This window comes from Dermacentor silvarum, chromosome 2, assembly GCF_013339745.2.
Source record: "Dermacentor silvarum isolate Dsil-2018 chromosome 2, BIME_Dsil_1.4, whole genome shotgun sequence".
In the NCBI taxonomy this organism is placed as follows: domain Eukaryota; kingdom Metazoa; phylum Arthropoda; class Arachnida; order Ixodida; family Ixodidae; genus Dermacentor; species Dermacentor silvarum.
Window position 1 is genome coordinate 9,559,253 of NC_051155.1, and position 27,679 is coordinate 9,586,931.

At 47.8% G+C, this 27,679-nt stretch overlaps 1 protein-coding gene across 1 annotated transcript in view; it reads left to right on the forward strand.

The window, feature by feature from the left end:
* The window catches only part of LOC119439895 (very long-chain specific acyl-CoA dehydrogenase, mitochondrial), a 444,311-nt gene that overhangs the window by 400,084 nt on the left and 16,548 nt on the right, over positions 1–27,679 (forward strand). The window contains exons 5-8 of the mRNA XM_049661097.1: positions 1,729–1,926; positions 14,047–14,295; positions 23,710–23,893; positions 25,922–26,176. Of these exons, the coding sequence (XP_049517054.1) occupies positions 1,729–1,926; positions 14,047–14,295; positions 23,710–23,893; positions 25,922–26,176 (886 nt within the window). The remainder of the gene's footprint in view (positions 1–1,728; positions 1,927–14,046; positions 14,296–23,709; positions 23,894–25,921; positions 26,177–27,679) is intronic.

A 27,679-nucleotide genomic window follows, 5' to 3' on the forward strand; every position in this document is an offset into this window, starting at 1 on the left:
CGCAAACCCTTAAAGAGAACTACAACACTTTTTTCTGAAACCTGACTAACATATCGCAGGGAGTGCAGTGCTTTTCAAGAAGAATACTGCAAATCCTTGCTATAACAAGGTTGAAAGAGAGCCAAAATTACTTCATTATAACCATTACTTTGATATAACAATTCTCCTCCCCCACAGCTAGCATCGGCCAATAAAAAACATTCACAGGGGTGAGAATCGTGCGCCATTCTGATACTCATGCATATTACTGTGCCAAATTGCGCCAAAAGCAGAAAAATGGCCAATAATTGTGCCTCGCTGCACCATAGCTCTAGCAGGTATGAGCGAAAGATCGCCGGCGCGGGGCAGGATGGTCGGTCTGTTTGAGCTTTCGTATTTTTGGCGCCAATGGGTGCCAACAGCCGCTTCCTGAATAAAGTAAAGGTACATCATTCTTTTATCTTTCCGCCCAAAGCCGGCGAGTGAGGAGGTCTGGGGCTTATTTGCACCTCCCTGCTGATGCAATGGAGTTGTTTCTGAGGGAACAAGCATGTGCACCTTTTATTTTCTAGTTTCTGGTATTTACGTGCGCTGGCACCATGAGAGTTGCTGTTGACCACGGTGCGCAGCTGTTGCAGTGATCCTGACATTGCAACGTTCTCTGTGCTACGCATCACCGCGATCAAAAAGAGCTGACTGAGCGCTGAGGCGTGGTGATGTGACTCGTGAAAAGGAATATGGCCACTTTTAGCCTTTTCAGGGGGCTTATACCAATGTTGTGGTGCTACTGGTGAGTCTAGTGAGTGACAAAATCAAGTCAGTCACTTGCCCTTCAGTCACTTGAATCATGGTTTGAGCTAGTTGGTGCTGTTGGGCATTACCTAGAAATGTCTTTGAATTAACCCTAGCTTCTGTGTGTCTTCTGCTTGAAAACACATCCAGTCACTTCACCAGCACTTAGTGTAAAAATAGTATAAGAAGTGTCTGCTTTTAGGCTGCTTTTGTAACTGTTACCCCATTTATCATATTAATGCTCTAAATTAAACTTGCGTGCTCCAATAACAATATATGTGTGCTACATACAGACTGCTCCAAAATCGGAATTTGTCTGCTCCAATATGCTCCAGAATGAGGATTTACCTGCTCTAAAAATTGCTACAAAAGGACTTGGGGCATTCCCACCCCTCCAATCTCCCCAACAGCTGGCAGTTCCTAAAGTTGCAAGGAGGAGATGCTTCCTCTTTGAAAAGAATACTTTACATCCTGTTCGGGTGCCACTTAAAAAAAAGTTCTGTCTTGCTGTTGTAGCGAGAACGACGAAATGGACCAGGCATAATAAAATGGAGGCCTGTTGTCTTAATTCCCCTTAACATGCACCATCTAAACTTTGTTGTCTTGGTCAGTACTGGGGTGCCACTGCACTGTGAACCTAATTTGATCTTGAAAACCATGCAGTTCACCAGCTCTAGAAAAGGTATGTCGGTGTGATGGTCCCTCGTGTGCTCTGAAGCAATGCGGCATTTGGTGTTTTTTCAGTTATGGTATGCGCAGAAACCCAAGGGGTCAAAATTAATTTCGTACTCTTCACTACAGGATTCTTCATGGCAAAGGGATTGTTTGTTATTGTTTCTTGTTGCACCAAACTGGGTGAACAACCTGGTTTGTGTCCGAGCTGCATGTTATGTTGCCCACGTTCACTCAGATGTTCGGATGAGCCAGCACTAAGAAGAGATGCTTGTGTGTCCACAGACGCCTGTGAAGCTGGACTCGGGGGAGGTGCGTGATCGCATGACTGCCTTTATTGTGGAGCGCTCTTTTGGAGGAGTCACCTCAGGACCTCCGGAGAAGAAAATGGGCATCAAGGGCTCCAACACAGCCTCCGTCTACTTTGACAACACTCCCGTGCCTGTCGAGAATGTTCTTGGCAGCGTCGGGGATGGTTTCAAGGTAAGGGCCTGCACTATTTATACAAACCACATATATTGTGCGGGGGACAGCTGAGGCATTGATTTCAGCGTAGCTCAGCACACTACTTCTCAGGCTTTAGTGTGGACCAGTGAACGTGAGTATGAGTACGTACAAATGATTGTGTGAGTGTTTAAGACTTGGAGATTGACTCCAACCAAATAAGGAAATTTACTAGCCCGACGTTTCGGAACCAATTCGGCTCCTTCTTCAGGGGGTATTCTTCGGAGGTGGCGGTGTGCCGCTTTTAAAAGGTCCATCGTGAGAAAGGACAGGAAGAGGGGGGAGACACTTGACAGGGGGGCGCCTGTTCTTGACAGACGAAAGAGGTGCCCCCCCCCCCACCACCACCACCTCTTTCGTCTGTAAAGAACAGGCGCCCCGTCAAGTGTCTCCCCCCTCTTCCTGTCCTTTCTCACGATGGACCTTTTAAAAGCGGCACACCGCCACCTCCGAAGAATACCCTCTGAAGAAGGAGCCGAATTGGTTCCGAAACGTCGGGCTAGTAAATTTCCTTATTTGGTTGGAGTCAATCTCTAAGTCTTAATTAATTTTCCCAACCAGACAGGTAATTCTGTCGAAATGTTTAGCTTGTGTGAGTGTACATGAATTTAAACGAGTGTCAGTGTACATGATTATGAATGGGAGTGCAAGTAGATGTGAGCGTGAAAATCTGCAGTCGGGTGTTATCCTCCACACAGTCTTGATGTGAGGTAGTGCCACTGAGGCTTGGCATTTGTTACAGGTTGACAAAATGAATCGAACTCACTCGCAGTCACACTTAGCAAAATAAGACTCGCTCAGACTGCATACTCTCACTTACGCAAGAATCTCACCTGATACGAATTTTGGGATGATACAAACTTTTCTAAAGTCTCGACCCTAGTTCATTAGCTTTCATCGTGGTCATTTGCGGACATTGCAAACCACTTTTTGCAGTTGGCACGCTGGCAGAGCGGCCACGCCAATGTGCTGGTCACATTCCTGTTTCCAGGGCAACCTACGTCACTCCGCCGTGACTCCACCCCTGCCTCCTCAAAAAATAAAGCTATTGTTTATTTTTTTTTTACATTTCTTCACAATCGTTTGCTTTCTTTAGCAGTATCCTGCAGCATGCCATCCATTTTCAAACGCCTTGCAACTTAATTGAGAAACTGGCAATCACACGCGACCCAATCTGGCTGCCTGAGTAAGATCAGTTGATTCACTTCCATGGGTAGCCTTACCTCTGTATTTCTTTCTTTAGCAGTATCCTGCAGCATGCCATCCCTTTTCAAACGCCTTGCAACTTAATTGAGAAACTGGCAATCACACGCGACCCAATCTGGCTGCCTGAGGAAGATCAGTTGATTCACTTCCATGGGTAGCCTTACCTCTGTATTCCATGCCTTCCGTCGTCTTTGGCACCCGATGACAATTTGAAACTTTTCTACCTTTGCACTCATCAGTTCGCACAGTACAATGTTAGTAGCTTCATCACTGCAAAGTAAATAGATTCCCTTATCTTAGGAATAATTTAAATCTAGTAATTTAAATCTGCGTCTGTCCATAGGAGGGCTCCCTGCACGCCATGTGACTACAATGACGAATTGGAATGCTATTTTTTCCATTTTGCGCAGGCCTCTTTTTTGTTGCACTGCATGGAGAAGTACGGCGCTGTGGCTATGTGAACCGCTGATCTCGCGTGTTTAACTGTGATGGCGGCTCTGCGTCAACGGTGTGATAGCTCCTTCCGAAGCCTAATTTTCCTCACGATTTCTCAGGTGAAACACTAAAGAAGTGCAATTTTTTGCAATCATGCTGAGTATTTCTTTGTAATATTTTGCCATACAATAAAGGAAGGTCTTAAAATCATCAAAAAGAAAAGTGAAATTGAAAATGTTGACTAATTCAGCAATTTCCTGATTTTTTTTGCTTCCTTGGGTGATACAAATTTCTGGATGATGCAAATTTTTTGTGCTGTCCTGAGATATTCGACTCATCGAGATTCTATAGTGTTCAGTCTCACTCAGATTTACAGAATCACCGAATAACTCAGAATAGTCTCAAATTCAGTGCTGCTCACAGATTTAATGGCAGATTTATGGAATCAGGGAATCCAGCCCACTCTTACTTGGAATCACTAGCTTAAGGTAACAGTATTTCTTTAATTAAAGGACGAATGCACAGACTCAGGGTTATGTGGGCTCGGCTTTTCATCTAATCTCATTAACACACAAACAAACGTAACGACATGATTCAGACTTACTTGAAGTCATCCAGGTGCTCCCTGGCGTCCACTTGAACTCTTATGCACTTTGATTCACTGTGGAGATTTCACTTGGACCCACGGGTGGCTTAGTGACAACTCAAAAGTGAGTTGGCCAGCAACCCGTGGTGCTTGTGCAACTGATTGTTAGTTAGTTCCAGTTAGTGTGAACAGAAATGAGTATTAGTGAATTCCAGTAAATGTGAGAAGATGTGGGTGTAAACGTCGGCGAGTGAGGGGTCTTGACATGTTGAAGGTCTAAGAGCCAACAGGGGCGATTTTTTTTTTGTTGTTGTCGGGAGCACCTCCTGGGCACAGAGGCAAACGCATAAAGCATGTCAAGTAATAGTAAATTGATCCATTGGTTTCATTGCTTCCTTCTAGGCATTTGTTTAATTTGCCAGCACTTGCTAAGAAATTAAATTTCGCAGTTCAGTAATTTAAAGCGCAACTCTGACTACACGACTTTCTCTGTATCATGTGAAAACATCGTGTAATCCAAGCATCGTATAATCCAACCTACAAAAATAGTCTATGACGCACGGTTTCGCATCCAAGAGTTGCGAAGAACTTGTTGCGTGTGAAACAGACAGTGAACAACTACAAAGCGATCTGAACAATGTTATGTCTTGGTGTTTCACTCGGTACATGACCTTCAATCTGCCCAAATGCAATCTGTTAAGATGCACGAACAAAAAACAGCCCCTGATGGCAAGCTATGTTATGAACGCAACGCACTTGTCCCTTGTGAAGAAATATAAGTACCTAGGAGTTATTTTTTCCAGCAATTAAACATGGAATGCATTGTATCAAAGGCTAGCAACACATTAAACTTCTTGAGATGCAACTTGAAACAAGCACCAACCTGTCTGAAGGAAACCCTGTATATGTCGAATGTACGCCCACTTTTGGATACACGTGTAGCACTTGTGACCCTTTTACAAAAGTTAACATTGATGTTCTGGAGCGTGTGCAGTTGCGAGCGGTCCGTTTCGTCACGGGTGATTATGGCGATTCTACAAGGTCTTTTAAAATCAGAAATACTTTAGGATGGCCTCTTCTTGAATACAGGTGCAAATATTTACGTTTGTCTTTGTTTTATAAAATATTTTGTGGTTTAATGCGCATTCAAAAAGAAAACTACATACTGGAGCCTACATACATATCTGCCTGTACTGATCTCACATGAAAGGTGCGCGAGTTGGCTACCAGAATAAACCTTTTTTCGAATATTCATTTTTCCCACGAACATTTCAACAATGGAATAAAGAGAGAGAGAAATTTATTTGCAGAAAGGCAGAGAGGTTGGCCTGAGCTGTAACTTGCTCTGGCCTGCTACTCTACACTGGGGAGAAGGGACGGGGAGGAAAAGGGCTGATGGATGATAATGATAAGAGGAGGAGGTGTGTATGTACAATTTTACAACAACAATGGAATAAACTCCCGCAAGAAATTGTCTCTGCTTCCCATTCCACATTCACACTTGTGCTTCAAAGTAGTATTTTATATCAGCCTGGGCACACTTGAAAGTTATTGTTTATACTTTCTTTTCCTCCTTTTAGCTATTTGTGCTTGGCTCTTTTTGACCCTTTGTTGCCTTTGTTGTTTTTAAACCACATTTCGGTGTTGTTGTTCTGTAGACACTTCCAAATGACGTATCACCAATCTGCACTTTGTTATGTATTTGTATTTTTTGTATTTCAATGTTAATATTTCCCCCCTACACTAATGCCCGCACAGACGCTGTGGGTATTGTAAATAAATAAACAAAATTAAAGCTATAGGACTTAAAGCTGCAGGACTCGGAAACCAAAACTGGCAAAAAAGTACATACTATCAAAATAATACTACATTACAGGTGCCAATTATGCTTTATTAGAGAGATTTAGCATGCTGTGGACTGCGATCCACACCTTCCAGAATGCTAAAACAATATTTTCACATTTGCTGACTTTAAACATTTGGTCAATTTCTTATGCACTTTTTTTTTTACCCACGCTAAAGAGCTGTCTTTCAAGTGCAGCAACGTCCGCAAAGAGGTCATCTATGATGTTGTCAATCAGCACATGCACGAATGTAGGCACAAGCACGGAATCATGTGTGACATTGTCCTCAGCCACGGTGGCAGCCAGCAGTGTTGGCTTTGCGTGTAACCGGAAATGACAGACGCGTGAGGAGCCTTGTGTGCTTGCTCGTAAACAAAGCTGCGAGCTGTAAGCCTTCTGGTGGCTAATCGGTTTGATCTTCACACGTGCTATTGCGCTTTCCATACGCACTAGGGTGGTATTTTTAGGCGATCAGTTTCATTTTCAAGAGACTTGGCAATTGAAATATGTAGGGCGCTCTTGGCGCTTAACGAGCTTGGCACACAAACACTGTCGACTATATACAGTCGAACTCGAAGGGGATCGCGAATTTATTCGATATAAAAAAGGCCCTGAGACCTGTGGCAGACGATGACTTACCAATCGGCGCATTCAAGAATGACAACTAATTTTGCACACACGATGCAACATAATGCTTTAGTTGCATGAAAAAAAAAATTCACTTATGTTGGCCTGCTTCTTCGCCTTGGAAATGAAATTAAAGACGCTGACCTCGATCTTATCGAGGCTGTTCAGGTGCGACAGCCCGGTTCCTTCCATGTCGCCGCAACAATGGCGAATCAAGCTGAACGCTACCGCCATTTCAGCGGCGGAGTACGAGCGTGTAGCCGTCCCCTCGTCCGGACGATCTTCATCGCCACTCGAGCTGTCAGCCTGGGTTCCTGCGACTGCAGCTACAATGTCCTCGTCAGTTAGGCTCGCAACAGCCTGAACATTGCTGTCAACGAACATTGCTGCGCCTTCGCACACCAACACCACGCACAATGCGCACGCAAAACAATAATGTGAACGAAACACAAGAATATGAACAGCCTCCGCCAACAAAGCGCTCCCAATGGCTACCTCCGCGGGGGGAAAATGAGAGACAGGTGGACGGAGAGAAGAAAAAAGAAAAAGCTGTTCCCCAAGTCGGAAAATGTGCACAGCAGGAGTACAGTCCGAGCCTCCCTCCTTCTCGCTCTCACATTTTCCAAGCGTTTCGGGTTTCGGCGGTGGCCGCGAAGGAGCGGAGCTCGCGGGTGCAGCGAGTGCCGAGCTCGCGCGGCGTTCGATATATCGAATGTGCTGGTGAACGGGCGTTCTATATACGCGTGCACCAGCCCTATACATTTGCATGCGATTTTCAAGGGGATTTTGGAGCTGTTCGATATACACAATAATTCGACATATGTGGGTTCGATATATCCGTGTTCTACTGTATGCATCTGATGACTGTAGCAGCCGCTGCTGCTGAGAGAAAACGCCAAGAGAGAGAAAGTGCAATGAGACGGCAAGGAAAGGGCGAAGGCGACGTGAAGAGGGGGTGTGCCTCGGATGTAATAGCCTCTTTTTCAGAAGCCTTCCGCTCACAGGCCTCGCAGAATAAGCTTCGCCCTGCTGAGGTCGCATTGCGACTGCTGTGTAACCGAAGGCAGCACACATATACCACGCGGCATACATGTCTCATCTTTATGCGGAGCATAAGTGGCAGAACACAGGCACAGCAAATAGTGTCGGCTCGAAACCATAGGTGTTCACATATAGATGTTCTTTATTTAATACAGTATAGACCACTTATAACGTAACCGTTTATAGTGCAGGACCGGATATAGTACGGCCTTTTCAGACTCCCGTTTACTCTCCCATAGAACTCCATGTATACGCATACCGCTTACAGTGCAGCCGCGTGAGACGAAATACCGGTTATAATGCGGCTTCCGCAGGAAAATCTCGCCAACAAGGGCGGCAGCAAGCACGCTTCTCAACAAGGTGCGTGCTGCCGGCCGGCGTATGCATTATTCAATGCAATGAAACTCTCGTTAATTCGGACTTATTTGGCCGTACATCGGTTAATTCAGAATACTTTCGAGGCTCGATGAGCAAGGAGCGCTGCAAATGTGCAACGCAAAAGAGCAAGAACGGCGCTAGCGTCCAACCGAAACGAAGTGGCGGAGCCCGCATCGCCACAGCCATCGGTTGAAATCGTACGTGAATGACAGCAACGCCGGAACGCTTCGAGCTTATTTGTGTCTTTAAAGCCTGTATTCTTGCGTTCACCGCCACGTATAACACCGTGCTGGCTGCGGGCTTTCATAACTGCATAGGCGTCATCCACGATCGCGCTAATAGCGGTCGCGGTTTTCTCCGCAGCGGTTGCGGCGAACAGTAATTTCGTTTTTACTCAGTACGCGCGTCGGCCGCGTGCCTAAAGAAACTGCGTAGTCGTCATTGATGATCGACTAGATAGCGACTGCGGTTTCGACTGCAGTTGTTGCAGTGAATGGTAGTTAATTTGTCCAGACTCGGTGCGTGCGTCGGGCGCGTGCCTTCAGCACCGCAAAGTCGCCGTTCATAATCGTGTCGATAGCGGTCACGGTTTTTTCCGCAGCGGTTGCGGCAAACAGTTGTTTAGTTTTGACTCGGTGCAAAGCTGTCGAACTTGAAGAGCACCAGCCACATCGCGATTATGTTTTCGCTAGCTAACTGGCGAAAACATAATCACGATGTGCGCGCGATAGTACAAAGCGTGTCTACATGCTTGATCGACATGTTTTGAATATGAGCAGTGCTTGAAAATCATTGTTTTGGTTATACAGTATAGACCACTTATAACGTAACCACTTATAGTGCAGGACCGGATATAGTGCGGTCTTTTCAGACGCCCGTTAATTTTCCCATAGCACTCCATGTATACACATATCGCTTATAGTGCAGTTGCGGGAAACGAAATACCGGTTACAGTGTGGCTGCCTGGGAGTACGGAAGTCAGCGGAGACGGCGAACGCTCCCCTCAAACGGGCGCCCCCCAAGAAGTGCTCAAGGAAGAAAGAGACGAAGTGGAGAAGGGCACGAGGTGTGAACGAACAGCCAGTGAGGCTGAAACAGAACCTTGAGTGCGAGAAAATATCACGGCGCGCATAGCGAGCGAGGGCCACGAAACTGCTAATGCCGGCCAACGCTTGCTTCACGATAACAGCAGTAAACGAAACTTCAGGGAGGGAACGAGCGGCGCCGGGCACGGCACAGCAAAGGGCGCACGCACGCGGAGACCGTGGAATGTGAGAGAGGAGGGCGGCTGGGAAGCGGATTTCGCCTCAGCAACTCCGCCGCTTCGGTGGCTCCCCTCGCCCTCCCTCGTAGCTCCCTCACTTTAGACTGTCACAATGCGCGCCCGCAGGCGCCGCCGCTCCAGCCGGCCCAGCGCCAGCTCCCCGAAGTTTCGTTTTCTGCCGTTATCGGGAAGCGGGCGTTTGCTGGCGTGGGCAGTTTCGTTGGCCAGCCTGGGACAGCGCCGCTGCTTCCCTCTGTGCCGTATCCGCAGCGTGCAAGGTCAACACGTGACTAGAAAGTAGAGGAAGCATAAAGGAGAAAGAAGGGTTGTCGGGATATGGGGGGGATGCCAACGGCCCTCTGCCTCGACACACCGAGCCCCGCGGTTGGCGCATGCCTGCGCATCAACCGCGGTCCGGTACAAGCTCGAGGAAACAATAGACGACAACCACGTGTACACTCGGCAAGCATTTATTACGACTGCAACTAACACTTCGAGCAGGCCAGCTAGCTATAGTTGACATCGGTGAGGGTTCCCTCGTAGAGAATAATACACTAGGTATAGAAGGGCTTCCGACTTACCAACTGGGGGAATACGGACGGCCGCGGCATTTGCCGCGGCAAGAACGTGGTTGACTAACCACGTGCGGGAATACGGGAGCGACGGCGGAGACTTCCGCCGTCGCCGCTTGCTGGAGACCAAAGAGACCGGGCCACAGAATGCCCGGGCGATATCAGCGGGACCTCACGTGACCCACCCGGTGGCGCTGATAGCGCTTGCGATTCCCGCGCGCCGCCTGCGGAAGGAAAGTTTCCCCTCTCCCAACTCTCCCTGGCACGCATGCGCTTGACGCGACGTTCGCTGCCCGTGCGGCGGTTATGGGATCCGAGGATTCCCACAGGGTTCACTGCCATTTTTTACGCGTGGCTACGGTAGGGTGGCTGAGACGTCGGCATGTACACGCATGTTCCGGCGCAACGCAGAATCGGCGACCTTGCCATTTCAGAGAGGGTGAAATTTCCGCCGCGTTTATATTTCTTTCTTTTTTTTTCTTTTTTGTTCGCGCGCGACATTGAGGGGTCTCTCCTAAGCTTTTACTCTATGGTGGTGCCGGAGCAATGCCGGTCGGAGGCGCCGCCGTGTGATTTGGTTCGAATTAACGAGATTCGACTAAATTGAATGCAAACGTTCTAGCCGCATTCCTCGACTGCCGCATACGCGTGGCGGCTCGGTGCACATGTTTTGCATGTGTGCGGGCCTTGAAAATTGTTGCTTTGGTTATAGTGCGGTACCGCTTATAGTGCAGATGTTCTCGACTCCGGCGACTTACGTTATAAGCGGTCTACACTGTACTGTTTTTTATGTATGTGCTGTACCGTGTACTATATAAATTTTCATTTTCTTAGCAGAAGCACTGCTGTGTAAATATGCTAAATTTTAATTTATATCATACTGTGTTGCTGGAATAGCTTATTCACACTGATGTGTTTAGAAGGCCTTCAGCCCAGTCAAGCTGTTAAAAGATTTTAGCCATTGAGCAATGGACAGGTTGCAAAAAGTTGTCGCAGTTTCACCTGAAAGGTGAAGCATCAATTGCGATAGCAAATTTGTAGAGAGATATACGGAGTAATGATATTAGCTTTATCAGCTGTATAAACTTGGACATGCAGCAGCACCGGCAACGCGCCGAACTGTTGTCGACGCCGTCGGCATTTTGCCCGCGTTCGCTCAAAATGCGTGCGGCGTTGGTGACTGTTGCCGGAGCCTCTGATATAAATAGGCACTTGGTGCCGCAGCTAAACGTCGCCTCCCTTCCCTCCCCCTTCCCCCCCTCCCCCTTCCCCCCCTCCCCCACGGCCTCTCGCGCATCGGAAGAAGGCGCGTTTGCTCTACATATATGGTGATTGTAAAGGAGGAAAGAGACGCCTACTTCTGCAGCCCTTAAGGAAGCACGGCGCAGAACGCGCGTTTGTTCTCCGCCGTGCGTTCACTCCCCGTGAAAGAGCGCGTCCCTCGCGGCCTTTCACTCGCACATACAGCGTTCGGCGGCGCGCGGCCACGATTTCATCTCCATTGACGTCATACGGAACCTCACGGCGACGGCGACGCCGACGCCGACGGCAGAAATCTGCTTTTGAGTGTCCATATAATTGCTATCGCAATAAAATATGTATTGGCTTTCCTGCAAGGACTCATTCCAACCGAAAGCTCTCGTTCACAGACTGCTTTTCTCGCTCTAAGTGCATTCACCCCTGAACATTCCAGCGAAGGTCCACGAGCACCAAAAAGGCTTTTCAAAATGTTTTTGCGGGAATGTCCCTCCTCATTGTAAGCTCCGCGGTGTATAGAGAGAAAATAAAGGAAAGGCAGGGGCAACTGTTGAATGGAAAGAATAGTTCGTTCTGCTAGCCTCTGCTTGAGGTTATTTGGCTGGAACTTGCTCACGCATGCGCAGTAACATTTTTGCAAAGTGTCCATGGGTATCCGCAACACAACCCTGTTGTGCTCTCGGGCGAGTATCTTGAACATACCTAAATAAACGTTCACTTTTTTTTTTCACATTCTTTCATTGTTAAATGGCGCAAAGACAGCACCCCAAGTACCTACAAAGTCCAGTTTGGTCAATTAAAAAAAAATAAGATAAGAAACACGTTCAGACATGGTCCGAGAAATTGTAAGGTACAGAAGCATTGGGCTGGGCAATGATTGACATCTATTGAACATGCGCAGCCTGGATATCTATTACGTTGCACTTACCTAAGCAGAACACTATGCATGTTTATTGGAGTCTTGAGCGACTGAAGGAAGGTTAGATGCCATGTAACAAGCTTTATTGCAGACTTCCAATCGATTAATTTGAACATTTATAAAATAAGACAGGATAGTGGAACTGAGTTAAATATGGTCAAAACACAACACATAAGTTTCCCGCCTCCCTGCCGCCCACCTCCCCCGAGTAAAAAAAGTTAGTGTAGCTTGCACTAGTGAAGCAAGGCTAAAGAAACAGCGGAGCTGATTGGCACTTAGCTGGTCCTGGCCTTACGGGTTATGCTTTTCCGGAATTTATTGATTATTGATCGATAATTGATTGCCTGTTGATTGGCTATCGCTAGGTATTCGCCGTATATTTGGGCTAGGCTAAGCACTACCAAGTCATCCCCAGCATTTTTTCCAGAATTCATTAATTATTGATCGATTAGCTATTGATTGGCTATCAATTGCCTATTGCAAGGTGTTGGCCACGTATTTGGGATAGGCTAAGCACTACCAAGTCATCCCCAGCCCACAATTGATTCATTATTCGATTGTCGATTAGCTATTGATTGGCTATGAATGACTGACTAAGCTTAAGTAGTCCCAACCATGCTTAGCTAGACTTAGCCAGGCTCAGCTTCGCTATGTGCCATTGCGCTTAGACCCTTTCTCCACTACCGCCAGGATCGGCCCACATTTTCTGTTCACGGTTGACACTTTACACCCGGCTTAAACAGCTCCGCTGTTAAAAATCCTGGCCCCGCCCCTGTCTGTGAGCCTTTCCGATTTCCATGCTAAGCATCGTATAATACCAAACTTCCAGAGAATGGCTGTTTCATTAGGCATGCATGTGATCATGGCTTATGGCAGCTGAATGGGGTGGATGTGCTTGAATTATAAAACAGCATTTTTGTGTCTAACGCCCCTTATCTCTAGCGTCTTGGTACTGTATGAAAGTTCCATCTCATCTGGGTGCATGCCGTCAGGAAATACATGTGATCATCCATTGGCCTGCACCACTGTCGATTCCAGTACAGCTCTCGCATGTGCACAATATACAATGTCACGTCTAGACATTACTCGTGTTACGAGCCTCATGCAGTAAGGAGATACATGTGCTTAGATCAAAAGACAGAAGCGATTCCGTTCTTGCAGTTGGCGGCGCCTGTGAGATTTCCTGCATTGCACCATGTAAAATGATTTACTGCTTTTGTTACAGTAAGGACACTTCAGCGCACTACACTCCTTGATACACCGTGGAGGAATATAAACATACCGTGGATGACGTTGTCAACAGCACTTGATCAGCCAGTTCATGTGGTCTTGGAATTGCCTCCGACAGGTCAGCTTCTCCGCAGCGCAGCAAAGCCCGTCTTTGACCTCGTGATAGCGCTCGGCGAATGGCGGCACTCATGGTTCTGGCTGGGCGGAGCAAGTGGCACGCCAAAAACAGTCGCACAACTCTGGCTTCCTGTGGGAGCCATACACAGCAGAGGCACTGCCATTGTTTGACAGATCTTACGGTGTGGCTGCAGAACTCGACTTCTGTCATCCCACCAGTGTGTGCCTGCAGGTCTCGAGGGACTTAAGTGTGACTGTGCCACTCAGTGTGAGCGGATGCAAGTCTGAATTCGAGTGATTGCCTATGAATGTCAGCGGAGGTGAGTGCTGGTGAGCATAAGAGTGAGCAGAGTCCCAATGAGTGTATGTAAATGAGTAGGCATCAGTGCGATTGTGAAGAAATGCCACTCAGTGCCGGACATGAGTCTGAATGTGAGCAAGTTCCAGTGAGTTAGCAAGTAATGAGTATGAGTGCAAGATAAGAGATAATTGGTGGCACCCAGCAGAATATTGTTTTTGTTTATTAAGGTATTGGGTCTTGCAAAGGCAGGCAGCAGTAGAGATTGGTTAATGCAGAGCACCTTTTGCACTTAAGGGCTTGTTGATGCTCGTCTTGTTCGCAGGTGGCGATGCAGATCCTGAACAATGGCCGGTTTGGCATGTCGGCCGTGCTGTGCGGCACCATGCGGGCGGCCATCACCAAGTCCGTGACTCATGCCACGACACGTATGCAGTTTGGCAGCCGGTTAGCTGCCTTTGGCAATGTCCAGGAGAAACTGGCCAGCATGGCAGCACGCCTCTACACGGCCGAGTCCCTTACCTACCTGCTGTCTGGAAACATGGATCGTGGATTCACCGACTACCACCTCGAAGTACGCACATCTTAGTTCATTTCATCGTCTGTTGACTCTGTGTCCAGTGCAGGACGAAGGTCTTGCCTCAACAGACCCCCCATCCTGCAGCTGCAAGTTTTCTAATCTCACCACACCAGCTAAAGTTAAACTTGGAGACTAGAAATAATGTGAACAATTTCTTGTATGCTAGCCCATTTATTAGGTTTCAGGTTCCATTACACAGCATGGGGAAAGCTGGGTTGTACGAGTTGTGGGTTTAGATCTAGGAAAACAGGTGACCTTATATCGTTGAGAACTTCGCATTATACACATACAATATAGACCACTTATAACGTAACCTTTTATAGTGCAGAACTGGCTACAACGGCCTTTTCCGACTCCCGTTTACCCTCCCATAGAACTCCATGTATACACATACCACTTACAGTGCAGCCGCGTGCGATGGAATACCGGTTATAATACGGATTCCGCGGGAAAATCTCGCCGACAAAGGCGGCAGCGAGCACGCTTTTCAATGAGGTGCGCCCACCGATGGGAGAGGAGATCAACGAGGGTGATGCGGAGGAGTAGCATGACACTCGGAGCAAACGAATGCGGAAAAATGCGCGTGTAGGTTGTCTAGGCGAAGGAGAAACATTTTGCTCGGCTGCTTATCGGCGGTGTGTTTTGCAGTGAACGCGGCTTCAGTTTCTGTGCACCCGTCGCGATGCGTGTCATGAAGTGGAGATATCGCAGAGTTTAAGCAGAGTTTCGCAAATTTAGTTAGGAGCGTCAGTAAAACCTCGTTAATTCAACCCTCGTTAATTCGAAAAATAGGCTAATTTGGAGTCGTCCTCTAGTCCTGGCTGGCGTATACATTATTCAATGTAATCAAACTCTCCTTAATTCGGACTTATTTAGCCGCACATCGGTTAATTCGGACTACCATAAAAACCCGCGTATAATACGAGGTTTTTTTCTAAATTTTACCATGTAAAATTTCTGCCCCGTATTATATGCGGACACCAAAGATTTCAGCATAAAATTTGCAGTTTCGGGTTCGTTTTTGCTCACTGCTATCATCATCAAGTCTCGTAGCGGAGTATGCGTCATCTTGCGCTGTCGTCGGTAGGCTGCTGCTGCTTTCAACAGGCGCCATTTTGACCATGCTAAGAATGGGAAAGTTATTTAGCTGAAAAGGAAAGTTATTTTAGCTGCCGAGGCCATTGGAAATTGCGCCGCAGGGCGGCACTTCGGCGTCACTGGGGGCAGCGTTCACGGCCGGGATGACATCCCAGTTGCAAAGTTGCAACGGCGGCAGAGAGCGGCAGATTGGCCTTGGCAACGCCATCGCTTCAGTGGCAGTGGCTCCCCTTGCCATCCCTCTCAACTCCCTCGTAGCTCTCCCCCACCTTCGACTGGCTCCACGTGTGCCCCTCGCCGCTCCCGTCAGCGCGGCGCCAACTTAGCCCTTTCCCTGAAGTTTCGTTTTCTGCCGTTGTCGGGAAGTTGGCCGAGACGTCAGCTCGTACAAGCGTGTTCCGGCGCGACGGTGAAACGGCTACCTTGCTATTTGATAGTGAAATTGCCGCCGCGCATTTTTTTTTTTCGTTTTCTTTTTTTCCACGTGGCGTTGAGGTGTCTATCCTAAGCTTTTGCTCTATGGCGGTGTCGGAGCAATGCCGGTCGGAGGCACCGCCGTGTGATTTGGAGCGCTGCTGAGGGCATTGTCGGTGCGCCGTATGTTCGAATTAACCGTCACAAATGCTTTCGCGTTCGAATTACCGGGCGTTTTCGCCCATAGCGATACACATAACTTTGACGGGAATACAGCGTCAGTTCGAATTAAGCGTGTTCGAGTTAACGAGATTAGATTCTCAATGCTTTCTGTGGGTTTTCCTCGCTCGCATTATATGCGGGTGAAAACTTTTTTTTTTTTTTTCGTTATTGCTATCCCCAAATAACACCTCGTATTATATGCGGGTCCGTATTATACGCAGGTTTTTTCGGTACTTTCGGAGCTCGGTGAGTAAGGAGCGACGCAAAAGAGCAAGAACGGCGCTAGCGTCCAACCGAAACGAAGCGGTGGAGTCCGCATCGCCACAGCCATCAGTTGAAATCGTGCGTGAATGACAGCAACGCCGAAACGCTTTGAGCCTATTTGTGTTATTAAAGCCTGTATTCTTGCATTTACCGCCGCGCATAACACGGCGTTGGCCGCGGGCTTTTGTAACTGCGTAGTCATCATCCACGATCGCATCGATAGCAGCCGCTGTTTTCTCCGCAGCGGTTGCGGCGACCAGTAGTTTCGTTTTTACTCAGTACGTGCGTTGGCCGTGTGCCTAAAAAACTGCGTAGTCGCAATCAATGATCGCATAGATAGTGACCGCGGTTTTGACTGCAGTTGTTGCAGCGAATGGACGAATTGTCCAGACTCGGTGCGGGCGTTGGGCACATGCCTTCAGCACCGCAAAGTCGCCGTTCATAATCGCATCGATAGCGGCCACGGTTTTTTCCACAGCGATTGCGGCAAACAGTGGTTTCGTTTTGACTCGGTGCAAAGCTGTCGAGCTTGAAGAGCACCGGCTACATCGCGATTATTTTTTCGCCAGCTCACTGGCGAAAACGTAATCGCGATGTGTGCGCAATAGTACAAAGTGTGTCTACATGCTTGGTCTACGTGCTTTGCATACATGCAGGGCTTGAAAATCATTGTTTTGTTTATAGTGCGGTACCACTTATAGTGCAGATATTCACGACTCTGGCGACTTACGTTATAAGCGGTCTACACTGTAATAAGCTATGCATGTCTTGCTTGTGTATTGTGAACGTGTGTTCACCAATGCTTTGTATAACTGTTTATCATAATTGCGTGTTCAATTGTTCTGAAACTACAACACAATGTATTGTACAGCACTTTCGTTGTAAATGTTACATCTATTCACTGTTTCAGCATATTTCTAGAAGGGCTGTGGTGAACTTGTAAAACTGTCAGCGAACAGCTTTTCTTCACAGAACCCTCTGTTTTTACTTTGTATGGGCCTAAATCGTAGTGCTATGTCACGGTGGCGCTGTCGTCGGGAGTGACTTTCACACGGTCAATGCTCCATCACTGAGCCGCCGTGCCAACATCAGTAGCCGCTGGATTTCGCGGATGTGTGTCTGCAGTTCAGTTTTACAACGAAGGAAATGCAGCATACCAACGAGCTGTGTCGTGGTGGGAGCGCTAAAAGACACAAAAGGCTGAAGTTTTCTAGAAGAACTTGTTGTTGGACGAGTTTTCATAGGTTTCCTGTTGATGGAAAATCGTCGCAAGCATCGAGCTGCCACTTTAAAAGGCAAAAATTGATTCTGATACCAGCTCATCGATTATGGGGCAAACATTTCGTAACAGTTAAGCTTCTGTCTTATTTTGCATGGTGTACATTAATCAACAAGGGTGCTAGGATCGTTGATGGCTTGTCATTACACTTCGTCACTACTACGTGTGTCACTACACTGTGGGAAAGCTGGATTAGGATTAGCCTTGAATGTAGGTTGAGCGAGCAGATGCACCTCAAAGCACGTCACATTAGCAGTGCAGATAGACATGCTCACGCTGCACAATCACAGCTACATTATTTGCAGTGTGGATGTCATAAATGCGCCTAAACGTGTTAATTTCCACGCACAAAATAATATGTGCAGAATTGGTCATTCACACAAGTACAAATGAATGTCACATGTAAGAGGCCGCCTGTGGCGCAAAAAAGAAGAGGAGCACGCGATGCCCGGTGTTCGAAACGGCGCGAGCGCGCGAGGCGCACGAACCGAGGCATAGTCGAGGGATGAACGGCGCTGTCCGTTGAGTTTCAACGTGGCACCGGGTCAGGAAGGTCGCATCTCCAGCTATGTTCTGGCGGCGGGAGACTTGGGGATCTGGTTGAGTCCGCGACACTGGCCGTCCAAGGTGTGGCCGTCGACCTCGGCAAGTTCTTGCGAGGCTCCTGGACGGGCTGCAGCTTCTCACGGCAGGACCAGGCACCCCAGAGAGGATCCCCCTTCTGCGGCAGACCGGCACGTTTGATTCTCCTCGGGACGCCACGTCGGCACTCCTGAAGAAGTTGCGACGCATCCCGACGCTAGGCCTAGGCAGGTGGGCCTAAGCTACGACGAACGCCATCGCTGACGAGCTGACGAGCTCATCACCGACGAGCCGATGAGCTCACCGCCGACAAAAGAGACAACGCGAGACGTCGGCACCTACGGCATCCTCAACGCTTCGGACGAGCACGACACGGACGCGACAAGAACTTCAAGACGACGATCTGTAAGAGACGATCCCGTTTCCGCTTTACGACGCAGTTAGGCCGGGGCCAAGGTGGCCAGACTTTGGCGAGCTAAGACTGACCGAGAGACTTTAAGGCGGAGCGAGGCTCCAGAAATGAGATAGTTGTTTGCTAGTAGTGTTACATTAAGTTAGAGATTTGGATTTTCTATTAAGCAAGCTTTTTCGTTGAGTTATGTCTAGCTTCGCGTGCCTTTAGTTTTGACTTTCGGTTTTTGTGTTGCGTGACGCGTGCGTTCACCGTCCCTGTGCATATTAAATCCTCGTTTGCTGTGCCGCCGGTCGTGTCTCTCCTCCATCGAGAGTAGCGCATGAACGCAACTCTCCACACACCCAAGTAAAGGTGACAAAATATTGCCTCTTACATGTGACAATGAAAGTGTGAATTCGGCGATGCTTTACCCGTAGGAACAGGAGACATGCGGTATAATCTGGCGTCCGACTTGTCCCAACAATCACCCAAACAATTTCTGAAAGTTTCTGACAAAATGCAGCCTCAGATCGGAGGCCAGACGAACGACCAAATCCTTGGATATCGTTGTACGATGGCCGGAGTGATCGAATGGCCGCAGCCAAACAGCGCAGATTGCGCGGGCCTACACAGGCAGCGTCGTTGTAGGGCCTCGGAGGTCCCACCACCCAGCCATGGCGATCGCTTCTATCGCTGCTCATGACAACAAAGGAAATCGGCTACATTATTTTTCACATGAAATAATTAATAAAACTCAATTATGTCAAATGTGCACCTGTTACGTAAAGCAGTGGCCAGTACTAAACCACTCGCGTGATCGCAAGCCACAATCCAACGGCATTTCACCTCGCAGACAGAAAGCAAATACGAACCGTCTCAGCGAGGCGGCTCAGCTTGCTTGCAAGTAGTACGTTTTGTTTGCTATTCACACTGACAATACCGAGAAAACCATTTTAATAAAGCCCACGTTAATAGTGTTGTAAAAAATAAGCGCACTGTGACAAACTGTCACCAGACTGCAAGCACCGTGACTGCAGCAGTCAGTGAGCTAGGTTGACCCGTTCCACTGGCTCATATTTCGATGGGGGCGTAATGCACAAACGTGCATTGGGTGCACGTTAGCCGTTTTGTCTTATCAAGAAATTCCTCGCCCAGAATGTTTTCTTTTCTTCTATTGCTGATTGTGAATATCCATGTTATAAAAGCAGGTTTCTCATGCAGAAGAAAATACCCAACTCGTAGAATGAATAAGAGTAGCGTAGTTAACTTTATTGTAAGCTATATTGTAAATGCGCCAGCCATGTCCTAGTAATCAACAAAAATAATGGAAGGAATATATACAGAATTTTTTTGTCTTTGTCACATTAGCTTCGCATGCTAACAGTGTGTTATTTGACTGAGATAGCTTTGTGATCAGGTGGTACAGCTCAAAGCAAGGGATTACGCAGAGTCCCTTTCCATTTGGCTTCATCGACTGCCATCAAAACCAGGTCATCCTCTGGAAAAGGCCAAATTTATTACGGTAAAGTCTTGTTACTACGAACCCCACATTAACGAATTTTTCAGAAATAGTTTCAATGTAAAAATATTTCTGTACTACGAACTTCACAATACCGAACTTTTCAGAATAAAGATCGTTAGCAACACCTCTATACTACGAACTAATATTCCAGAATCTGGGAATTGTTAGATTTGGATGTATCCAGTCACAACAGCCAAAACGGGAGGCTAGCAGATGACAAGGCACAGAAAGTAAACACCGCGGTGCATGGGTTTGGAAAACATGAGACGGTGCCTAAAGTACGCTGGCGCGCAGCATCGGCACGTCGGAAAGCGGGGTGGCCGCCTCTCGAAAGGGCAATCGCCCACGCACGATAATCACTCCACGAGTTCCGAAAAAGACTCGAAAGCAGCGCGACGATCACGCGAATCGGTGACAGCGGCATGTCGTAAGAGAAGCAGCTGTTGCCCGCGCGTGCATACAGGTTATTTTCGCGCACGCCTTTTTCCGTACCACCCAGCCCTCAGATGACACGCCTGCGTGCGTTACAATGGATTCGTACCTGGTTTAGGATGGTGCCCGTGCGCTCTAGAGAGGCGCAGTGTTCCCGAAGGCCCCACGTGAACGGACATTCCAACAGCGCAGCTCAGTAGAGCAGCGGGACGAGCGGGGCCAGATGGCGCGCATCGGGTCATGCATCACCGCAAAATACTTTGGCTCTCGACTCGCACTTTTTCGTTCCAAGGCAAGGTAACTGTGTGTCAGCTGAACAGACAGGCGAGCCTCTGAAAAGGTTCCGAAGTGGCAATTGTCACGCGCAGGACCAGTTGAACACTAGCTGAGGAGACCACACATCAGGTTTTGTGAGTGCATGCCCAGACAAGTGTCGCCTAGCAACAGAGGCACATCTCTTCCTTCTTTCGCCCTTCTTTCTGCGCACCTCTGTAGTGCTTTCTGCGGCCGTACTAGCTTCACGCATGGAGAAATGTAACCTCCGTACTGGCGAGGTTGCCACACGGTCACACTTTCTGGGCGGTGTCATTTACGCGCGCTTGTGCTAATAGTTCAGGTGTCCGCCTCAAGCGAGACAGTTGCAATGTCCACGGCAAGGAATGTGAAAAACAAACAAGAAACATTGCACTTTGGAGGCGACATGGAGCTTTCTTTTTGTCGGTAGTTTTCTCGACGTCGGCGTCTGTTTTGAGCGCGTCACTCTTATTAAGCCCGTTTCACATGATGCGATTTTGTCTGCGAATTCGCACGTGCGAATTCGCAGCTGCGGAAAATAGGCCGCCGGACCCTTCGTGCGTGCGTTTTTTCGATGTTCGGCGTGCTGAACTTCTCTGCGAAAAACGCAGATGCGTTTGTAGCCACTGTAGCGGTGGAAACAGACGACCAATAGGAGGCGGCTCGCTCATACGTTATCGCCAGTCAGAATGCTTAACGAGTATGCGAAAAACGCAGCTGCCGTAGATCCATGTGAAACGGCATTGCGAATTTCGCATCTGCGGAAATCGCATCTGCGAAAAACGCACTGCAAAATCGCACCATGTGAAACGGGCTTTACACGGTGCTTCGGTGGTTGCGTGGGGCCGGAATCCATGGCAAATAGCAACACCGCGGGCCAAGAGCCAACAGTGACGTCTTTGTGGATAGCTCATATAGTGACAACTTATGAACTGTTGGGTTAATAGGTGGAATGGTTAATTTTGGGGCTTTCACTATAACGACTTTTCAGAATAACGAACCATTTACCATGGTCCCCCTAAGTTCGTTATATCGAGATTTTACTGTATAACTATTTAAAATAGCTCACAAGCTTACAGTAAACTTCTTATAGGGTACAGAAAAAAAAAAGGAAATACACTTATAATGTATAATACAGTTACAATTATAATGAAGTTGTTTATCAAATTATCGCTTTATTTAAATTTTTACCAGTCCCCACCCAAACGCATGCATTTTATACCGAATTGCTTGAAGCATACCAACAAGCCGCTCATTAAGAGGGAACCAGCGAGGAACGTGTGTGCGCTAACGATAACGCCAAGTGCCTTTCGCACTGGGCAGGCGAGCAACCCTCTCCGTCACCAGCTACGCCATTGTGGTGCCATTTCCTCCATGCTACGGCCACTTGTTATCAGCGGCGAGCATTGCCGCCATGGCAACTAGCAAGGAGTAGGTGCACACTCACAGCAGCGCCTGTGGATGTTGTGTGCAACAGGCAAATGTTACTCCTGCAGCCTTCCGCCTGCCGAAGCTCACTCAAACCAAGACGCACTACTTCCTCTGTGCTTGTGTGCGATTAGGCTTAATCGTGATCACAAATGTGCTGTGTGACACCCGTATTGGACTTCTGCAGAGTTGTGCTATTTCAACTCTGCCTTCTTAGCTTTTGTGGAATAATCACTTTTGCCGAATTCCATTTCCATGTCCATTTCGTCTGCTGCTCAAGTGCTAATTGGCTGGGCTCATATAACATTTTTTCCTTGTACCGTTCACTTCATTGTAATGAGTGTTTACTGTAGTAGAGGCTTCCGCAGAATGCTATTGATGTCACTGACGTGCACTTGCAACGTCGACCCGTGAGCTTCTCTGTCTTCTTCGACTGAGGAGCTGCCGACCTTAGTAATCATCACATTTCTCTTCGCTTTCTGAAACTATGTACAGCTCAGTGTCTGCAGAATCATCGTCAGAAAAAAAGACCAAGAAATGCCTCTTTTTCCAGAAATCAGGCCGCCAATACATGCATCAGCTCCGTCTCATGCCATTTCGAAAATGCCAGTTGCCACACGAAAGATGCGCTCCAGATGTAGAAGAAGAAAGAAATCACCGAGCACGTACTGCCATCTGCCTAACAAAACATCAGTTAGACCGCGGACAAGTGTCTTTTGTTCAAAATGCTTAAGGGGAGAACAAATACCGTAAAGACGAGCTGTACTAATCTAAACACTTTGGGCACACGAGGGCTTGCATGAGCAGGGAGTGTATTCTGTAAGTGTCCACCTAGTGGACATTTCCATTTCATCTGCTGCTGAAGTGCTGATTGGCTGGGGGCACCTGTCTCCTTCTGACGAGTGCCCCAGCCCAGCCAATCAGAACTTCAGCTGTAGACAAAATGGACATGACCAATAGGCCAACACTTACAGAATACCCTTCCAGGGCTCATAAGAAATGGTTAAGGGGTTAATGAACCCCAGGTAGTCCAAATTCACCTGGAGTCCCCACTACCGCATGCCTCCAATCAAATCGTGGTTTTGGCACTATTTGATTATTATTATTTAAAAACCCCGGAATTCAAAAGAGAGAGCGCAATGAAAAGTACCTTCTGTGCGTGCAAGTGGGGACTATGAATGTGGGCAGAGCCTACGTAACGGCACGATAGTGCCTAGAATATATTCACGGTGCCTACCGTTGTTCGCAGACATGGTGTAGGTATATAGAACGGATTTTTCTTTCCTCCTTTTCAGCCAGAACTAAAGGTTCTTTCCAAGACCATGCGGAACCCTCTAGACATATCGAGGAGGTCATAGCTGCTATGTACTTTAGCTAAGGGAGGTCGCTAGATTACTTGTGGGTTCTAAAGAGGCTCTGTTATACTGCATGACATGCCTTTATCGTGCACTAAATAAGAGCCTGTGTGGCTTGTTGCAGGCAGCAAGCACCAAGGTGACAGCATCTGAGTGTGCCTGGTACGTGACGGACGAGGCGATCCAGATCCACGGGGGCATGGGTTTCATGCGTGACGCAGGGCTGGAACGGTGCCTACGTGACCTCCGCATCTTCCGTATTTTCGAGGGAGCCAATGACATCCTGCGGCTCTTTGTTGCTCTGCAAGGTGTGCCACCTACTCTGTTCCACTCCTGTGTATTCAGAAAGCTGGTTGCTTGAGCTAGCATTTTTGTCCACATCCCTTGACAGCTGTGTCATTGTGCTGTACGATACACACGGCATTTCAGTTCATGTTCCAAGAGGCAGATCTAGTAACTACAGTCAACTTCCATTAATTCGACCCGGACGGGACCGACGAAATTTGTCGAATAATCTGCTGGGGGAAATTAAACAAGAGGCAGAAAAAACAGCAAGACATATCGATGATTAATTTGGTGGTACTTGCGCCATTCTAACGTGACCTCAAATCAAATGTGCACCAACTTTCCGTGTGTTCAAAGTAGAAAACTAACCTAGAAATGACATTAGAGCTCCCAAATAAAGTACAAATCTGACCCACACCCAATTTTTAACCAGAAAAACATTGCGTGCCTCTGATTATGACAATTGGAAAAAGATGAAACAAGCAACCTTTACCTTGAATAGATTTTTATACGCAATTTCTATTGTCATAACTCACAGATGGCACTTTATTGCTGTCTACGGATCACAACATGTCCTCCATATAGTCCATTATGTGTTTGATAATCTTTATTTCCCAAAGAACTTCACAACAATCGCAAACAAGATGGTGACTCGTGCCTATATTACCCCCTTCACTAACTTGTCTTACAACATGTGCAGTTCTCTGGAATGCCAAAAACATGTGACATGACTTGTTGCCATTAGCTTAGCATGTAAAATAATTTATCTTTTGAGTGAGCTTTCGTAATCAAAAACTGGAACCGGTGATACAGTGCAGGTGTCATCATCGTTGCAATGCACAAACATGGTCCACAAGAAACATGTTTGTTGCCATCTTGTGATGGCAATGGCGATTATGCTGGCTATGCTCGCTCCGACAGTAGACTGTTGCAAATCCAGTCTTGGTTTTTTATTGATTGCACTGTGCAGGTAACTTTCGGATTAATGTTATTGGGGAAAAGAAGTTATGCATTAGAATCAGGTAAATACAGTAATCGTTCATTATGAGCCGCCATTTTAGCTCGAAAACTTTTTTAATGGCAGGCCAGAAACAGGAGTTTTCTGCAAGGCATGGCGTGTGGTAGACATATTCGCTGTCCGCTAAGCTCCGCAAAGACATATGCTGCTTCTCAAGGGGTGTGTGCTTGCTAACCAGTCAAGTTCAAATTATCTGGCGAAGCCCAATTTTAAGATTGAAATAACGAAACTTTGGGCGTATAGAAATGTGAAGTAGGGTAGCTTGCTGGGCCAGGTTGTGGCATAGTTTGGGGGTCTGGTATCTCGCAGGAGTACTGACCACTGTGGGTTCCGGCTTAATGAGCTTCGGGACCGCATCAGCCGCCGCCTCGTGTAATGTAGCGCGCCACTGTGTCCGCGTTCAGGCATCTAAAGAGAGAAAACATTATTGCCTCAAGTTAACGGAAGCAGCTTATTAATGCGAAAGCATTATTATATGGCCCATGAGACAGAAAATCCGGCCTAGTTGTCGGCGTTTGCGTGACCATGATGTCCGAAAAGTAGGGGTGTGCGAATATCACAATTTCTGAATACGATCGAGCACGCACACTTAGCTTGATATATCGAATGGAATATTAAATAATGCTATGCATTTATTAGCAAGTTGTGTTAATTTTTATGTTGGAACATTGCAATTACATTGTCAATGTTAAAAAACTAGACTAGTAAGCCGTTATACTAAGACATTGTGTATTTGGCTCATGTTAACTTGGAAAATTTAGTAATTCCCACTAGCTGCCCCACTAGCTCAGGGTACTTATTGTCGATGAACTACTAGAGCACCGCTTCGTCGTACCAGTGCAGTCTCTGAACGAATTAGTATTTCTTGAAGCACCAAGGAACTGCCCTTTTGAGAAGAGCCTCTTTTGTATCCTAGTCATTCAGAATACTTTCCTAGGGTCTCCTTAAATCTTACAGATACAGTGACCGCAGTAAATGCTATTGCGTCGAAAATTTTTGGGAGCATCTGTGAGTCCCAAGCGTGCACGTGCAGGGCTGCAGTACGCGGGCGGGCACCTGCGGGAGCTGCGGCGTGCCTTGCGCAACCCGGCTGCGCACCTGGGCCTCCTGTTTGACCAGGGCTCCAAGAGGGTGCGACGCGCTGTGGGCCTCAGCTCAACGGCGCCAACCCTGCAGCAGCACGTCCACACGCGTCTCGCTGGCCCCACTGCACTTGTGTCACGCTGCATCGAGCTCTGCGGAGGGGCTGTCGAGCATCTGCTCATCAAGTACGGCCGTAACATCATCGGTGAGGCACTGGCACTTGGTGGTTGTCTCCGTGGCACACGGGAGCACCAATTTGCCACCACCATAGAACGTTTCAGCCTAGCTGTCTTATGATGCCGAGTTCAACCAGAGTGTACAAAACTATTTACTGGTGGTGTGCTAGTTAGCTGCTGGAAGCAAAAGTATTGATGCATAGTGGCTCTTTTTTCTTCAGTGAGAACAGTCGTGCAGCACAAAAACATTTCTAACACTTTGTGGTTGAGAATATTGCCAGATCTCGCTCCAAAAACTGCGACTGCTGTCCACATCTCCTGTTTTTCATTATTCCCCACAAACTCCAATACCTTGCTGTAATAAAGTTGAAGGTGCACTACAATTATTAGTTCATAGTAACTAGGGGTGTGTGAATACTCTAATACGCTTCGGGGCACCTGCGCCTGTGGTGCCCCGAAGCGTTCAGGAACTTGGATGGCTTGCCTGATTTCGTCTCGCACCATCTCCGCCACAGAAAGTCGCGCGACTGGGGGCTCGACCGCCTGCATTTTTTGGAGTTCTTCTCTTATGACCGCTCTTATTAATTCTCTGAGGTCGCTGACGTCGCTTCCCAGGGTCACGTTAGGGACACCACTCGAAATTGCAGTCACGTTTCGATTGTACTGCCTGGCGCGCTGTTGTAGTGCCCTTTCCATTGCAGTGGCTTCAGCGAGAAATGCCGCAAGTGTAGTCGGTGGGTTGCGGATAAGGCCGGCAAAGATTTCCTGCTTTACATTAGGTGTCGAACTTTTTTGTCTTCGGGCATTGAAGCGTCTGCACGTCTGAAGAGCCGAGCCATATCTTCAATATACGTCGTGACGCTCTCATTAGGGGCTTGCATCCTTGCCTGAATCGCCAACTCCGCTCTCTCTCTGTCGGCGCTGGTGTAGGCGGCAACTAACTGCCGACGAAATTCGTCCCACGATGTCAGTGTCATCTCGTGGTTTTCGAACCACATCTTTGCGGAATCCCCAAGAGCGAAGTACACATTACGCAGCTTGCGCTCTTAGGGACCAATCGTTGAATTCGGCTACCCTTTCGAAGTGGTCAAGCCAGTCTTCGACGTCTTCAAGAGCACCTCCGTGGAACACATTGGGTGTTTGCGGCTGATGCAAAAGGACCTGTGTCGGCGCAGCAAGCGCAGCAGTAGACGGTTGGTGCATCATCCTGGTAGGATCAGGTAGCAGACCGTGCTGTGGCTGGAGCCCCTGAAGACGACGGCTGGTACGGACGTGTACCGGGTGAGCTCTGTCGGACTACGCACTGGCGACGAGTCAGGAGTACGCTGCGTCTCGGGCGATCGTATCATTTACCCAGCACCTCCACCAGAAAATGTCAAGAAGACAGCAATCGACACCTTGGCAAAACGGTGTTCTTTTCAATATAGACTGAAACTCGGAGAGCGCGCGTTTCAGAACACACTTCGTCGTTCTCGTTGCAGCGGCCGGCGGCCACAGGTGCCGGTCTATTTCGGGTCAATATTACCAAATTG